A 17346-nucleotide genomic window follows, 5' to 3' on the forward strand; every position below is an offset into this window, starting at 1 on the left:
GGTCTATGTAGACCGCCAGCCTACTTTTTTCTGTACACAGCATGTTGCCGCTCACGTAAAAAAGAAGCGAGCTGCCCTTTCTTCAGGCGGAATCCGCGGCTGAATCAGTCACGGTATCCGCCTCACAATAGCGCCCTCCGGACTAGGCCCATTCATTTGGGCCTAAACCGGAGCAGAGAGCCACAATGAGATGCCGTGCACTGCATGTGAACTAGCCCTTACGGGGTAAAGGAAATAAAAAATGAACATGTGTAGCACATTAAAGTGTCATAAAATTGTGCATTTTGCAACAATATTGATACGTTTCATGACATAAAACAGTTGAAGGATGAAACCAGGAAACTTACTGTTTGGTCATGTACCATATTATTTTACACATAACATAACCTGAAGCTCTTAGGTAAATATGTAGCAGTGCTTCCTAAATACAGTATATTTTGTAACTGAAACTGGTACCATTATATTGGGTGGAGAGACCTTTCAGGTCTGCACCCCCTTTATTTACACTGGTGTTACAAAGTCCTACATCTGAGATTTATGCACTTATATGACTAATGTAACAAGCCATATGTTGTTTAGTACATTGCATTTCACTATAAATCTATATCCACACAGTACTGATGCACAGCAGATTTTCTGCAGCATCAGAAACCACGCCATGCAGAATTCATAATGTAAATGCTATGCTATGGGTTTATTCAGGTTAAAATAAGCAGCATAAATTACATTGGCTAATATAATTCAAGCTGTGGGTTTTTGGCACAGTGCATGGATGAGATTTGCTTGAATGTTGTTTTTTTTCCTGGAAAATAGGCTGCCCATGCACTGCTCAACTTTAAAATTGCAACACCAAGAAGGACAAGCCATAGGGTTATCCAAATCAAGGAAGAAACAGTTGTCGCTAAAATGATCACATTTTAAGCACCTAAATCCGTTTTGTGGCATGTAGGAGGAGCAGAAAAGCCAGACTGATCTGGAAACCACGTGCGCAACGCCATGAAGAAAACTTCACAAATTAAAATCACAATGGTCATACTCCCTGGATTATGGTTTGGATAATATATGGTGATGTATAGCTCTTTGTAGTTTCCTATCAGTCAAAAAAACAGCTCGGCGTTACACTGATTTGGCCATGGAACCAGTGGTAAGGCTATAACTTCAATATATTTCAGGAACCATTTTTTAACAGGACAATGCCAGGCCGCATGTTGCTCATACTACAGTACAGTAAGCATACTACATGGCCTAAACATGCTACCGCTGGACTTGTGTCCTATTCAGCCCATCTAGAATGTCATTGGTTATCTATTGTAAAGGGAACTCCCAGCCTCAGTGTATTCAGTGTGGCATAACATTGCTCAGCCAACCATTAATAACCTCACTGATAGCATTCCTAGGAAAGTTAATGCATGTGTTTCTGTAACTGGCACTCATGATAAATACTGAATAAATTCAGAGGTTTTGAATGTTTTGTTTCCATCATTTGCATATCACTAACATGTCTATCGATTCTGTGATCCCCATATTCACAAGACTTTTCCTTCTTTGTGCTGCAATTACAATGTAGTAGAATGTAGATATAAAGCACATGTTAATACAATGACAACATGTAATACTCGGTCACATTATGTGTTCTGTCTTACCAGATATACAGTGTGTAGAAAAGTATAATTCCATTTGGCTCCAGAGGTGGTAGCCACGATAACTTCACAAGTATACTGGATAACTGGCTTACAGCAAGGAAGCGAGGAGGGGTAGATGGTGCTATAAAAAAAAATCAAAAATGACACACTTGGCTCAATCATCCAATGAAAGAAAACTAAAAAAAATCCATGAACAGGTATTTGAAGTCTATCAGCTCCAATAAGACTGTATTACTTCCTTGGCTACAAAAATGAAGGACAATTTTTCATGGTAGTATTAACACATCTGTTTCTGTGATTCAATGGAAAGTACGATTTCATGAGAACGCAGATCAGTAGGCATACCACAGCCCTTTGCTTAATATATTCTACAAATTCTGTGCTGTTATATTTTTTGTTCCAATAAAAGCAAAATCTGTTTTATAGGTGTGAATGCATGTAAAAATAAAGTAATTTGCAACACAATTCCACTGGGGGAAGAAAGCTGGAAATAATTATTTCAAGCTTCAAGAGGTGGGAAAATTCCTGCTGGGCATAACATTGAGAGATCATAAAAATATGGGATTGCATGGAGGGCTTAAACCATTCCACGCTACCCAATATATAACACACTCTGACGCCACATTATTACAACAGAAAATAATACATATGTCAACTATATCTCTTCCATCCTGTAGTCCAAGAACCATTCATAACTTGTACAACATGGAAGGCCATGCATGCAGCTTAGAAATTACCAGGGTGAACTTTTCTAGAGAACGTTTTGTAAAAATTAGTTTGACACTTTTGAGGTATCTAAGTCTAAAGTTAAGCTTATTTTTTTTTCTTGAGAATTCTGTCTTTACCGAGCAAACCTTTATGCCAGGCCCCACATGTCATAAATGTTGCAGGTTTTCATTTTATGTTCTGTGCAAAGTCGGTGGGATTGTGGCGAATCTCATTGACACACTGCAGAAAAATGCACACAGCGGAAATGCTGTTTTTGTGGAAATTGCAGCATGTCAATTATACCTATGGAAATGCCTGCGATTCCCTTATAGGTATAACTGAAGCAAAAAGTCTGCAGAGGAAAACTGGGAGACTGACACCTGGACCATGAATTGATCAGTTGTTTCAGGTGCTTCTAATGATGGAACCTATATAGGGGACAGAGCCAGAAGCTGAAGGCTCTGTCCACTGTATAGCAGCTATGGTGGAGTACTGCAGCTCTTCCTCCATTTAAAGGGGTTGCCCCATCTAAACAGATCCTATCTATACTGTTAGCTTATGTAAATTGAAGACATTTCCTAAATATATTGCTTTAGAAATTCTGCTTTGTTTTCCTGGTATGTGAATTTATCCCCCCCCCCCACACACACACACACATTGTTTACACAGCGTTGATATAAACATGGACCTATAGAACAAGTGACATCACTCTCTCACTGTTCTTGCCAGCTTCAGCTAATTGCAGTTTGCTGATAAAGCCAGGTCTGTTATCTCTCTATGTAAACACACAGATAGCACTGAGCCCAATTTGTACAGGCATCTGTATATTATCTCATCTGAATAAGTGTTCTGTGTCCAGGGAGAAAAAAACAGGAAGTGAAAAGCAGACACTGCAGGCAGCCTGGTTGATACACTGAAATGGGAAGACCCATTTAAAGGGGCTCTATCATTAGATTTTAGGGTTTTGAGATAAAGCTATGCCTGAATAGCCTTTAATAAGGCTATCCAGGTGCTGTTAGTTGTTTGTAAAAAGACCTCCCTGTTTTTGTTAATTACCTTTGAAATAGATATGCAAATCAGTCTCTCTGTGCAAGATGGGCGTTCCGTGCACCCTCTTGCTTGTGCTGCAAAACTCCTCCTCCTCCTTCATCACTACCTCCAACGTTGTCCTTTCCGGTGGTTTATATTGAAATTTCACGCATGCACAAACTACTGCGCACGCTCCAGCACCAGCTCGCAATGTTATCTACAGGAAAATGGCGCTGGAGCATATGCTACTGCACACACACGAAATTTCAATAGAAACTGACGGGAAGGACAAGCGCCACTGTGCACGCTCCAACACCAGCTCGCAATGTTCTCTACAGGAAAATGGCTCCCGGAGGGAGCGCTACTGCACATGTGCAAAATTTCAATAGAAACCGCCGGAAGGACAACGCTGGAGGCAGTGAATAAGAAGGAGGAGAAGGAGTTTTGTAACACAAGCGAGAGGGTGCACGGAACGCTCACGTAGAGTGGGCGCGCAACGTGCACACAGAGACTGATTCGCATATCCATTTCAAAAGTAATCTTTTTAAAAACGACTCAAACTACTCAAAACCCTAAAATCTAATGATAGAGCCCCTTTAAGTGAATATGATCAGAGCTGCAGAATGCAGAAAGAGTGGCTATATAGTAGACAGAGACTTCTGCTTCTGGCTTTGTCCCCTTTATAGATTGCATTACTGCACCACACACAGCAAAGGTTTTGTGGTGTAAGGTTTGGATATTGTACCTCCACCAATCGGTTACTGGTGTGTTAACATATCTTGATTTCTTCTTACTTCAAATCATTATTTAAAATGCATATAATGCAGGGTTTAAATGGTTAAAGGTGTTTAGTGACCTCAGATAGAGCCTGCTAATTTTGGACAGGTAATACTACCACAATTATTGAGATCTCTTCAGAAAACATCCACTTCTGTGAATTGCAAAGGATCTTCTAGTTTTGTATAATTAAAGTCTGCTTTAAACTGGTCAATAATTGACCAAATAATTTATAGGAATGAGAGCGACCAAGGAGACAAATATTTATTTATTTATTAAGTTATTGTTTCTATTAGACATCACCAAAAATTATCATCTGTCAAGCAGAACGTGTCCTATATAAAATGAGGATGTGCTGCTCACATAATGGAATGATATAGAGGTAGAACATATGGATGGGTGATTGTTCCTTTCCTGTGCAGGTAAAGGCTCATATAAATGAGCGTCAGTCAACATGTTATACCTTTGATGAGCACTCGTCCTATCTGAGCATTAACCCACATAAAAGGGCCCAAAGCATACACATTGTACAATAACTAGTTCTTCAATGTTTTAATACACTTTGTGTTCTAACATTGTAAAACCCTGCTGTTTGCTGTCAGTGAAGAGAATCATTGTGAATATGGCTGGGTTCACATCTGCACTCAGTGAGTGCTTGGGGATTTCGTTCTCATCTCCACTTGAAAAATGCGTAGAGAAAAGTCCCATGGGGTCTGTGGGTTTCCATGGGTAAACACTTTGTAAGCAGATTCGGTTTCCATGTTTTGGGTCCCAAGTGGACCCGAACAACAGAAACCAGAGCGCAAGTGTGAGCCTAGGGTTAGTCTGATTGGACACCTATACAGACCTAATTACAGTTGTACCCAATGTAGGCAAACCTATGTTAGCTCAATATATCTTCAGTACAAACCTCTAGTTGTCCTAATAGTTTGCTACAATGTGTCAGTGCAATGAATAAAGAGTTATATTAGACAAAAGGGTCTTTTCTTGTAGCAACAATGCCACTCTTATCTATAGGCTGGCCTGGTATTACAGATTAGCCCTTTCACTTGACTAGATGCTTCCTCTTCCCATGACTCTTCAGCATCCACAAGCAGAAATAAAAGAAATTTGACAGAATAGATAAAATTTTGGAGCTCACATGGAAGTCTATGTTGGATGTGAAAAAAAAAACTAAACTGAAAAATAGCGATGATTCTATAATACATTAACTTAATGAAGAATGACTTAGAACTTATTATGAGCTTACCGTCCTCTTCTGTAGTGATGTTGACTGGGTCGCTGTGTACACCTTCCCCTTTTACTGTGCTGGCAGAGACTTTCAGAATATAACTTGTATGTTTTCGTAAACCTGTATACATCAAAATATTGGGTCACTGATCCCTTGTAAGAAAACAGCTCATTTTTTTCTAGTACACAGTCTAGCATAGGATTCTGTTCTCTCCAGCCTGGCCTTAATTTGGTATTAAAGTACAATGTACAACTCTTTACATATCGGGTATTATTAACAGTTGCAACCACCCTCAATACTTTGTTTATTTTATTGAGACAGTTGTATTGTGTCTTCTACACTACATCACCCTCCATTGTTTCACATGGATATGAATCTGACATCCAGTTTAGCAAACTCCATAGCATAAATCCATGGGCATGGGCCCCCAGACATTATAGTTACAATAAAGTTGATTTGGATTTATACATTCCAGGAGTCCTCTAACTGAACAGATGGCTATGACCCCTTTTTGCCCCAAAGTGCCCAAATGGCCAGTCCACTCCTTCACAAAATATCCTTAGAAAATTACCTGTAATAGTGAGTGACAGGTCCGGTGTATCTGGAGCCCTTTCCACTGTGCCGTTAATCCATGTTATATACACAGTATAGTATAATATGATTCCATTCGGTATAGTTGGTGGAGAATATGATACAATGATCTCTGTGGAAGATATATTTCTGTATGATATGTTTTCAGGTGGGCTATCTGGTGCTGTAAGAAGAATAAGGCGAAAAGATTCAATATTGGTTCAAATTCTTTTTAAAGAAAAATAGTTGATGTCAGTCATTACAGATGAGAAATTAGATGTTAGTTCTGTATCTGACATGAGCCCAAACATGTAGCAGGCGACAAATCAATACATGCACTCATTTCTGTATATATTAGGATTTGGATTTAGGCTCTATGGATATTTTACATGGTAAAAGAAAAATAAATTGGGTAAGTTGGTACAAAGTCACTGCTAGATTGGTATGTACTACATGCTCATCTTGCTCAGTGGTGTAGGTAAGAAGATTCAAGAAATTGCTGTCTTAAAGGAAGGAGACAGAAGGACAGAACAGTAAAAACAGTTTCAAGATCTACTGACATTGTCTTAATTTTTTTCTATAGATTAAAAATTTTAAAACCAAGTTTTTATTAGTATATGACAGAATAGAGTAGCTTTCTGTCAAATAACAGGCCCATCACAGATCCTGGGAGAGCAGACACTATGTTAGTCCCTATTTCAACCTACTGACCTAATATTTTTAACTTTTTATGAATCATGAAGACAACCTCTTTATAAAAAGAAGCCAAATTCTCTTAATCCCATTAATGGACTACTAGAGAAATATAGAACTATACCGTATGTTGTCAAATTACAGCCTACTAGTGCTGTACTACAATCACATACGGTATATATATTGTTGATACCGCTTCTGGCTGGATGACTGGGAATTTTTTGGCCAGACATCATAGAGTAGAGAGGAATATTATAAAGAAATGAATAAAACATTGTTTTGAGGAATATGTTTTAAAATTAACCATTTTTGTTACTTTGAAGCTTATTTCACACGTATATTATATACATTATATTGTTTAGGTAAAATAATATTCATCATCTAACTGCCCATCCTCCCAGTTATGACCTGCACCACAGTACAAAGTATTTCATTGTCCTCTCATAAATATCTCTTTTTCCTGTGAGAAACAGGTCTTTAAAGTTCATGAGTATCCGCTAGACAAACCATTTCCACATGTAACGCTATAGTCATAAATCAGATGATACAGGTAACATGTTCATCTCATGTTAATATAAGGCTTGCGGACACCAAGTATAGGAATTACAAACTCATTGTATCTGTCTCTTGCCCTGTACAGTATCAATATTAAATCTAGAACCTAGTTTTGTAGTATTTTTGCTTTTTAGTCTGAAGTTTACGTGATTTTATGTTAATTTCTTTTCCCTGACATAGAAGAATTTATATTTGGCAATATTTGTTCTGTCCACTAAGAGAACATTATAACTCAATTTTGGCACTAAAAAATGTAGCATCTTCATCGGATGGTTCAGTAAGGGAAAATATTTCCAAAATATTTCCATCCCCAAAGACATACTGATACTGAATTTAAAATGTGTTTCCTACTTGGGACAGTATTGACAATATGTCTCTAAAGTGCTGCAGAATATGATGGAGCTATATTTGTAAGCAAAATAAATAAATGAAATATTCCATATGGTGCCCAATTTATTGCTGGGACTGTGCAAAGTTGGCCCTACATATCAGACAGTTATCAACAACTATTAGCCTGCATGTTTAAAGGGATCCTATCTTTCGAAGACATTTTTTTCTAACACGTTGGAATAACCTTAGGAAAGACGGAGAGTGGAGACGCTGCGGGAAAAATCACGGCGTTTTACAGTGCAAGCAAAGGGGATGGGATTCATGTGGATCCCATGCCCACTTTGCAGGAAAAAACGCAGTGCGGACACGCCGCGATTTGCAAAGCCGTTGCGGCTTTCCAAATTGCAGCATGTCAATTATATCTACGGAAACGCTGGCATCTTTCCCATAGATATAATTGTACCAGAAAGTCCACAGAGGAAAACTCTGCGAACTTTCTGTTGAAAGCGCTGCGGAAAGAATCGCAGTGTGTTCACGCCGCGGTTCTTTCCACAGTGTTTTAGCGCTGCGAATACAGCCGTGGGGCCTTAGCCTTAGATGTCTTCTCCGCGCCGCCGTTCGCTTGAAATTCCGTTTTTACTCAGTATGTAAATGAGTTCTCTCGCAGCACTAGGGGCGGCCCCATTGCTGCAAGAGAACTCTCCAGTGCTGCCGCCATCTTCTTCTGGAACAAGGTCTTCTTCTGGTGGTGTCTTCTAACTTCTAGGCCTTGGGCCAAGGGCTAGCCGACTGCGCATGCCTGCCAGCCACGAGAAAATGTCCGCTTCCGATACTGTGCAAGCGACCATTTTTCTTGTGGCCTCAAGCATGCGCAGTCGGCTTGCCCTAGGCCCGAGGCCTAGAAGTTAGAAGACACCGCCGGAAGAAGACCCGGTGAAGACCTCGTTCCAGAAGAAGATGGAGGCGGCACTAGAGAGTTCTCTCGCAACATTGGGGCCAACCCCAGTGCTGCAAGAGAACTCATTTGCATACCGACAAGAACTGGGATTCCTACGGAACGACGGAGCGGAGAAGACAACGAAAGGTAGGAGAAGAATAACCTTTCTTAAGGCTATTCCGACATGTTAGTTAGAAAAAAATGTCTTTGAAAGATAGAATCCCTTTAATGCAGCTCAAAATCCTTGTCCTACAGCAACAAATATTGTGGGACTGTCTGCCAGTTCTTATACCCATTACCTTGTAGGTCTTGTCTGGGGATGGTTAACAGCACACAGATTCAGTTATATGACCTCATTTAGTAAAAGATGGCAGGACCATTGTGCCAAACAAGGCTTTTTACCACTTGCGTCTCCCTATCACCTCATAAATGGTAAGATCTTGCAAGCAGGGCTTTCACTCCTGTTGTTTGAGATGTTAACTATGTTGTCACATTGTAATGTCAAATACTGTCTGTACTATATAAAGTTATTATTATTATCATTATTATTATTATTATTATTATTATTTATAAACTTTTTTATCTGTATTTTATATTAATTTTTTGTTAGTCTATATTGCTTAGTGTGACACATGCATAAGCAAAGTAATTCATGTGCTAATTCAGCAAATATATTTTGTGATTATTTTAATTTATTTAAGAGACATGCATGGCAAAGAAATTAAAAAATATGTACAATTTACCATCTTCACCAGTTCTTACAAAAAGCAATCTACTTGTTTTTGGTCCAGGTCCCACAGATGTACTTGCACTAATAGTGATACTGTATTCACTATACTTTTTGAGATCACTAATTATTATAGACTGGGTACTGCTGCTGTAATGCCGGGCTCTAGCTGAAACGTCATGACAAATGATTGTGTAATACTTAATAATGCCATTGGGAGAAGAAGGCGGAGAGTAGAACAGTTGTATGGAAGTAGAGTTTAGAGTTCTGTAGGACAGGTTATAGGGTGGATCATCAGGAACTGCAGAAAGAACAAAAAACAAAAGGAACTTAAACCTGCGTCAATATTATTTGGATATACACAAGCAAGACAAAATGTGAACATTATACAAAACAAGTCATACAAATAATAACCATTATACATGCACATACACATTTTCATGTCCACATCCTAAATTCTGTGTGTGAGGCACTGAAAACTGCATGTACAGTACACCTTTTTTTCAGTTTGTAAGCTCTTCTATGTATACTACCTATTATTGGCGGAACTAGGAACGCCGGGGTCCCGTGACAAAGTTTTCACATGGCCACCCCTCCCCGACCAATGCCCACCGAAGACCCCGACCGAATTCCCCCCCCCACACACATTCCTGCACTCTCTATTATGCCCCATAGTGGCCCCTTCACACACTATTATGCCCCATAGTGGCCCCTGTACACACTATTATGCCCCATAGTGGCCCCTGTACACACTATTATGCCCCATAGTGGTCCCTGTACACAGCATTATGCCCCATGGTGGCCCCTGCACAAAGTGTTATGCCACATAGTGACCCCTACACAGTATTATGTCCCATAGTGGCCCCTGCACACAGTATTATGCCCCATAGTGGCCCCTACACACACTATTATGCCCCACTGTGGGCACCCACGAACAATTATTATACTCTGGGGTCTTTTCAGACCCCAGAGTATAATAATTGGAGACCAAAGGGGGGTAACAACATAAAAAACAATGTTACTTACCTATCCCCGGATCTACTGCAGTCCTCAGTGGTGTCAGCCATCGTCAATGAAGTCTGGGACGTCACATGACCGAGACGTCACATGACCCGGGACGCAGGCCCCGATCATGTGACGTCATGGAGAATCACAGAAGTAGGCCCGAACCTGCCCGGAGAAGTAAGTAGCACGGTTTTTTATGTTCCCTTACCTCCCCTAGACCTCCGATCATTATACTCGGGGGTCTGAAAAGGGTCTGGAGTAACTCCAGCCGGTAATGGCCTATTAAGAAAAGAAAAAAAACGCAGCAGTAGCGGCTGTCGACCTGTGGCAGCCACTACCTCTGCTACCCCAGTAGTTATGCCACCGCTACCTATGTGGAACATGTACTGTACCCCAGTGAGGTGGCAATACTGCACATGCTCTAATCCATTCTAGACACCACCTTCACAATTTGTCATTTGCTTACACATTTCTTTTCTCAGGAATTCTAACTCTATAAATGGCCACAAAGATACATAATCACCTTTGTGTAATTCCCTTATTGGTTTATTAGGCATAAAGAATATTATAGATTTTCTATAAGTGCAGAGCCCCTATAATTTCACAACACTGCAATCACACGATTTGTGCTGGCAAACAGAGGATATAAATGCCATATTTATTATTTTCTCATGATGTCAGGCCAAGGAGCTCATACTTGTCTAGGAGCCTGTGAAAGATGCTTAAAAAATTGATTTGATAAAGTGTAGAAATAAAATTGTGTATCAGGTTTACATTATAATATGATATATTACTATAAAGAAACCTTTTTTATTCACTGATATATGTTGTCTTATAGGGATTTTATTACTTACCATCTTCCATAGTTGTCATATACAGGATTTCACTAGTTTGATTTCCATCTCCATGTATTGTGTGACCTGATACAACCACTTGATACTGGGAATATTTTTTAAGGTCTGACAAAACAATCAATGAGTCGTTGCTTATCGTTGTCAGGGAATGAGAAGAATTCCAGTAGTTAATCTTATAAAACAATATTATTCCATTGGCAAATATTGGTGGCTGCCATGTGAGCAGCACTCTAGTGGATGACAAATTCCGGTACAGCAGATCATATGGAGGACTACTTGGAGCTGAAAATGAAAAATGAATTAGTTTATAAAAATATATATATGATCATGAATCATATTTTAGCTAAGAAAACCATTCCTACCAGTTTCAGAGGTCTTTACTGAGAGTATTGGTGTCGACTGGTTTCCATGCCCAAATTGGGTGTAAGCCCGAACAGAAATCCTATAAAGAGTGTATGGGTTTAAATCAGTTATGGTGAAGGTTGTTGAAGTTGTGTTCTGAGCAAGTATCACTGTTGAATTTGTGTAGATTATTTCATAGAGTGTAATGATGCCATTGGGTTCTGCTGGTGGAGACCATTCCAAATTGATGGCAGTTGCATTAACGCCAGCTGAAACCAGATTCTGAGGTGGCGATCCTGGCTCTAAAAGAAGAGTCAATATACATTAGTTATAAAGGTAAAAAAAATATATATATTTACATGTTACATCAGATTTATACCATCAGTTACCAGTTGACTCATTAAGTTATTTAGAAAATTTGAGTCTGAAACCTATTAATATTAAGAACTGAGGGTGCATGCACATGGAGTAACACTCCACTCATTCAGACACGTAAACACGTGTCAGAGTGACCACTGTAAAGTAGAATCCCATTGATTTCAATGGGTGCCGGTCTTACGCACGCTACACATTGAAATCAATGGATTTAAAAGCCTCCCATTGATTTCAATGTGTAGTACACGTAAGACCGGCACCCATTGAAGTCAATGGGATTCTATTATATAGCGGTCACTCTGATGCGTGTTTACTTGTCTGAATGAGTGGAGCGTTACTATATCTATTATATAATGGTCAAATGATTGACACGGGACTCGGATCTGTGTCATTGCCTGTTTAACTATAGCTGTCACTTATGGGAGACTGTTAGGCTTGATTCAGATGACTGAGGTGCAAAACGGCAATGAAAAACTTCCATTTTTCATGGACATCTTGCACCTAAGAGACATTACAAAGCAATGGCCATTTGTTAAAGCCTGAAGAAGCAACCTCTTTGCTTTCAAATCTGGAAAATGTAATTTTTCTGGTCAGCCATCAAAGGTATCATATCTATAATACTTTTGCCTTTTTGACATAAAGCTAACAAATGTTGCATGATTTTTTTTTTTTTTGTTTCACTAACACTGTACTTTTCTATTTTTCCATATAGTTTCTACACCAGATATTTCTGCATCATAAACTAGTCATGTAAGACTGCCCTCGGTATTGCCATAGTCTTGAACTTGAATAAGACAAACTTAGAGGCGACATTACTTCTTGGTAGCTGCACAGTTTTTTAAAGGCTTCAGGATGTAGTAGGTTTTTCAGACACTGGCACGATAAGGATTTTTTAGGTAGATCTTATTGATAGAGTGCTTTTATTATATTTATAAGATAAGATAATCCTTTAATATTATAGATTGTAGACTAAGGTATGCATTACAGACACACACTTCAAGTTATAAAAATAAATAATTTTCAGCAGATGAAGTGAAAGAATTCTTGAATTGTCATCAACTTTCTATTTGTAGCTTGAGAACTAAGTGCATCTACAAAAAAACCACCCGAAACTGTATATGCTGGTTATAATGGTGCTGCATTTGCCCATCATTAATTAAAGTGGAATCTCACCCAGAATACACTTTATTGACGATTCTGTGATGTAGTGCCATGTTTCCATCAGTATAATGACACTGAAGTGACAATGTTTACTTTATAACCTGGAAATATAAAAAGTAAGAAAAGAAAATTGTGTTTCTTTTCTCCCATTTGTAATATGTATACTTACCATCCTCAAGGGTTCGTACAAAAATATTATTTTCGTCCGAAACGGGACTCTCGCCGGCTGAGTTTGAAGCCGTAACTCGCACTTTGTAGTCCGTATATTTTTTTAAACCTAAAATTAATCATTATATCAGTCATTAAATTACACATATAGCTGATGTTTTCATTGTGTTCATTGCACACTATAGAGGATACACAGTGTAGAGGTTCATTGAGTAATTTTTACTAGTAGATATGTTTATTTTACTATATAGACACAAAGCTTGCACTAGGCGGATACAACTATTAACATGTTAACATTTTTTGTCATGCTCCACCCGTTTGCAATCCAAGCCCTGTTAATATCATTTTCTAATTCCCCCATTCAGCACAACTTCCTTTAGGTTCTCTGTCAATGATGGTACATTTGCCTTTCATAACGCAGCCTGAGTGAACTATTTCCCAGGCAGATATTCATTCACCCATAGGGTAGGACACTAACAGACACACATACTAAGCTTCCTAAAGACTGAGGTAAATAAAACCTACAGTCCATCTCCAGTGAGTAATAATCAGTCCACAGTCATGTGATATACAGTCCATGGTCATGTGATGTACAGTCCATGGTCATGTGATGTACAGCCCATGGTCATGTGACGGACACATAGGTGCACAGCCCGTTACCAGGCAGAAGTCTGATTACTGTGCTATGACAGTAACGAGCTGTACACCTGTGTGTCCATCACATGGCCATGGACTGTATATCACATGACTGTGGACTGTATATCACATGACCATGGACTGTACATCACATGACCATGGACTGTATATCACATGACCGTGGACTGATTATTATTCACTGGAGATAAGCAGAATGACACAGATCTAGAAAAATGAACTGATACAGAAAGAATATTGGAAACTTGTATAACTTTCCATTATACACACAATAATATTAATTTACTGAAACCGGACAACCCCTTTAACATGTTATGTCTGTGTAATGCCAGCTATACACGTAACATATCTAGCTCAGCTAAAAGCTACCTCCCTTGATTTTCTTAAGGCATACACACTCAAAATGGCCACATAGGGGATCAATCACTTAGGAGTTTTTTGGGCTGAGGAGTATTTTTGATACTGATGTCATATCCTCAGTATCATATCTGTGGAAGTCCAACTCCTTCCATACAGCCTGCGGAATTAGAACCTGTACAGAGGACAGAAGCAGAAGGCTCTGCCCATTGTATAGTGTATGTGCTGGAGTACTGCCGTTTTGTTTCCATTCAAGTGAATGGTGAGTTCTTGTGATGATCTACCATTGTATCTTAATAAGAAGAAGTGCTGTCACTGATAAAAGAACATATTTGTGATTGAGAAGGAGATGGCAGATCCAGGACTGAAGATTTTTGGGATCATATTTTTATTCTGCTGTCCTGGAGAAGGACCAACTCGGTTCTTTTGATTTACTTGTTATACGTTTTCTTTAAAAGGGTATTTTAGCCATAAATATAACTGATTTGGACTGTAGATTTCTGTTCTTTAGCAACATAATATAGCAGTGACTCCAGATTTTTCCCATTCATAGTTTATCTGTCCAGTTTATCTCTTTGGAGACATTTGTTAAGATGTGATAAAAGCTCAGTGCATAATTCCATCTGGGGATTAAAAGAAATGAAGAATCCCTCTCTGACTCCCACTGCTGTCGATGGCGTATATAATGAAAAAAAATGAGAGCTGCTCTGTCCTTTTTCTTCATACTCCTAATATTCACTTTAAATCTATAATACAAGATGCTTTAGATGAAAACATTAAGTAACCTTGATGAAAAGATGTGCAGAAATCCTACAGAATATACATATTTCAGGTACATTTATAAAGATCCCATTTTTTACTGTGCTCTTTGCATCTTATAGAGGTAATCCTTCTTAAGGGAAACATTGCACAATTCATTTTAACTCAAATATTTTATTCACTATCTAATTTAATAAATGTAAAGATGTTTTATTACAACATATGTGCCTCATTTAGCCCATATGTGAGCATGCTTAAGTACAGAACTGAGTTTGCCATTTGTAACTTTACGTTTTGACACCACACTGGTAAGAATAGGTTTATGTGCAGTCCTATAAGAAAACCACAAATAACGTACAATATTTTTTATGGCGCAGAGTTTCCAAAGAAATGACAAAATCAGCTCTGCTACATCAGTAGTTCCAGTATCTGTTGTTAGTCTTATGCTGTCTACTAGGCAAACTATATCAATCTGTTGACTTGAGTGGTTTCCACCAATAAAACAAAAAGGGTCACACCTGTTATAAGCATGCTTGTGTTGCTTGTTATGACATGAAAAGCATCTTTTGTGTATAAATCCATCGCATAGACTGTGTAGTGGGTTATCATCCCGTTGGGTTCCATAGGAGGGTCCCAAAAGACCATGACTGATGTCGAACTGATGTTCTGATAACTTATGTTATTCACTGAGCTGGGAACTAAAGGTAAGAACATGAAAGTGTTAATCATGCTTAGTTGTTAAGTTCTTTTATAAGCCTTCAGTGACCAACTAGTACCTTGTTCACTAGTCCTTATGACAATATCTGTTGGTGGTCCTTCCCCAACTGTAGTAAAAGCGGACACACTGATTGTATAGTCAGTGTAAGGTAAAAGCTTCTCCACCGTGTAGGACAGCTGTTCAGCCTCAATATCAATCCCATCCTGCACAGTCTCAACAACTGCAAAGAACACAGAAGAGAGAATGATTCACTGGAGAGACATGTTATACTCTATAACATCATATACTCAAACCTGACACAGGGCTATTCACAGAGCTTCAAAAAATGTTCTCCATCTTCCACATTTTTAAGGTTTGTATTTTTAAAAGGAATCTCCAATCTCCCATACTTAATATCTTATTAATGAGATTTCTTTATTTTGGATTGATTTAGTATTGGATGATGTCTATTCATCATTCAGGAAGAATACTACATTTTACATAATACAGGCATTAAACAGAATTTAGAGAGCAGTACATTCTGGGAGCTCAGATGACAGTAAGCCCTCATTCACATCTGCGTCGGTAATCTGTTCGGGGAGTCTGCATGGCGATGCCCCCGAACAGACTACCGAATGCATTTGCAAGCAGTGTGCAGTGAAAGCACACGGATCACCATAGACTATAATGGAGTCCGTGTACTTGTCACAAGATCTCCAAAGGGAACATGCGGTCAGTAACTTAGTTCACAAGCTACTTTTCTGTCCATATGACTCGTGCGGACAGCGCGCGGCAAGCACGGGCCCCATTATAGTCTATGAGGTCTGTGTGCTTTCACTACACACCGCTTGCAAATGCGTTTGGTGGTCCGTTCAGGGGGGTCCCCATGCGGACTTCCCAAACGGATTACCAAACGCAGATGTGAACCAAGGGTTAGGCTGAATCCCTACGTTGCGGAAACACAGCCTTTTTTTGTTGCTGACTTTGCTGTGGTTTTTCAAGCCAAGTACAGGTGTTGATGGAGCAGAAGGTAAAAGTATAGAAAAATAAAGGTGGCACTGCTTAGATGTATTACCTATATCAAATTATAATATAACATTAAGATAGCACTAGGAGGCAATGTTTAACAAATCCATATAGTAAACCTGTGGTGCACTTGTCCCTTAATGTAGTCTTGTTCACAAATTAAATAAATAAGTAGAAAGAGTGGGGGCACTCACCAGGATATGTATTAAAAGGAAGGCTTTTATTAAAAATAAACAAAAACAAAAAAAACTCCAGAAAAACATCCATTTTGTTAATGGATGAGAGGAAAAAACGATTTGTGCCTTGCCTGTAGGTTTCTTTTCCTCTCTCCCATTGACAAAATAGATGTTTTTAAAGAGGACCTTTCACCATTTTGAGGACATGCGGTTTAATACACCGCTAGAAAGCCGACAGTGCACTGAATTCAGGAATTTGAAGCAGATATCTTGTCAAAATGCAACCTGGATGGCCTGGCAAAGTAGTAATTTTAGTAAGGCAGGTTATATACCTCCCAGTTTTGTGGCCTGGGTTTATTAATGTCATCCGTGATATTTTCTCACGGACCTGTACATGTACATGTTTGTGTACATGTAGTCTTGTAATGATGACAATTAGAATACACTGTTAAATAAGTGAGAGATAGGTAGAGAGACAGACTGACTGAAAGAGAGATGATAGATAGATAGATAGATAGATAGATAGATAGATAGATAGATAGATACAAAGGATTGCTCTATCCAACATAATG

The 17346-nt window shown here is 38.9% G+C and overlaps 1 protein-coding gene across 1 annotated transcript in view; it reads right to left on the bottom strand.

Moving 5' to 3' along the window:
• PTPRQ (protein tyrosine phosphatase receptor type Q) overlaps window positions 1–17346 on the bottom strand; it is a 228069-nt gene that overhangs the window by 93559 nt on the left and 117164 nt on the right. The window contains exons 28-36 of the mRNA XM_075274511.1: window positions 15652–15813; window positions 15394–15573; window positions 13107–13214; window positions 11422–11703; window positions 11060–11341; window positions 9217–9501; window positions 5960–6142; window positions 5407–5508; window positions 1644–1764 (exon numbers count right to left, since the gene is read on the bottom strand). Coding sequence (XP_075130612.1) covers window positions 1644–1764; window positions 5407–5508; window positions 5960–6142; window positions 9217–9501; window positions 11060–11341; window positions 11422–11703; window positions 13107–13214; window positions 15394–15573; window positions 15652–15813 — 1705 coding nt within the window. The remainder of the gene's footprint in view (window positions 1–1643; window positions 1765–5406; window positions 5509–5959; window positions 6143–9216; window positions 9502–11059; window positions 11342–11421; window positions 11704–13106; window positions 13215–15393; window positions 15574–15651; window positions 15814–17346) is intronic.

The sequence above is a fragment of the Leptodactylus fuscus genome, chromosome 5 (assembly GCF_031893055.1).
Source record: "Leptodactylus fuscus isolate aLepFus1 chromosome 5, aLepFus1.hap2, whole genome shotgun sequence".
Lineage (NCBI taxonomy): Eukaryota > Metazoa > Chordata > Amphibia > Anura > Leptodactylidae > Leptodactylus > Leptodactylus fuscus.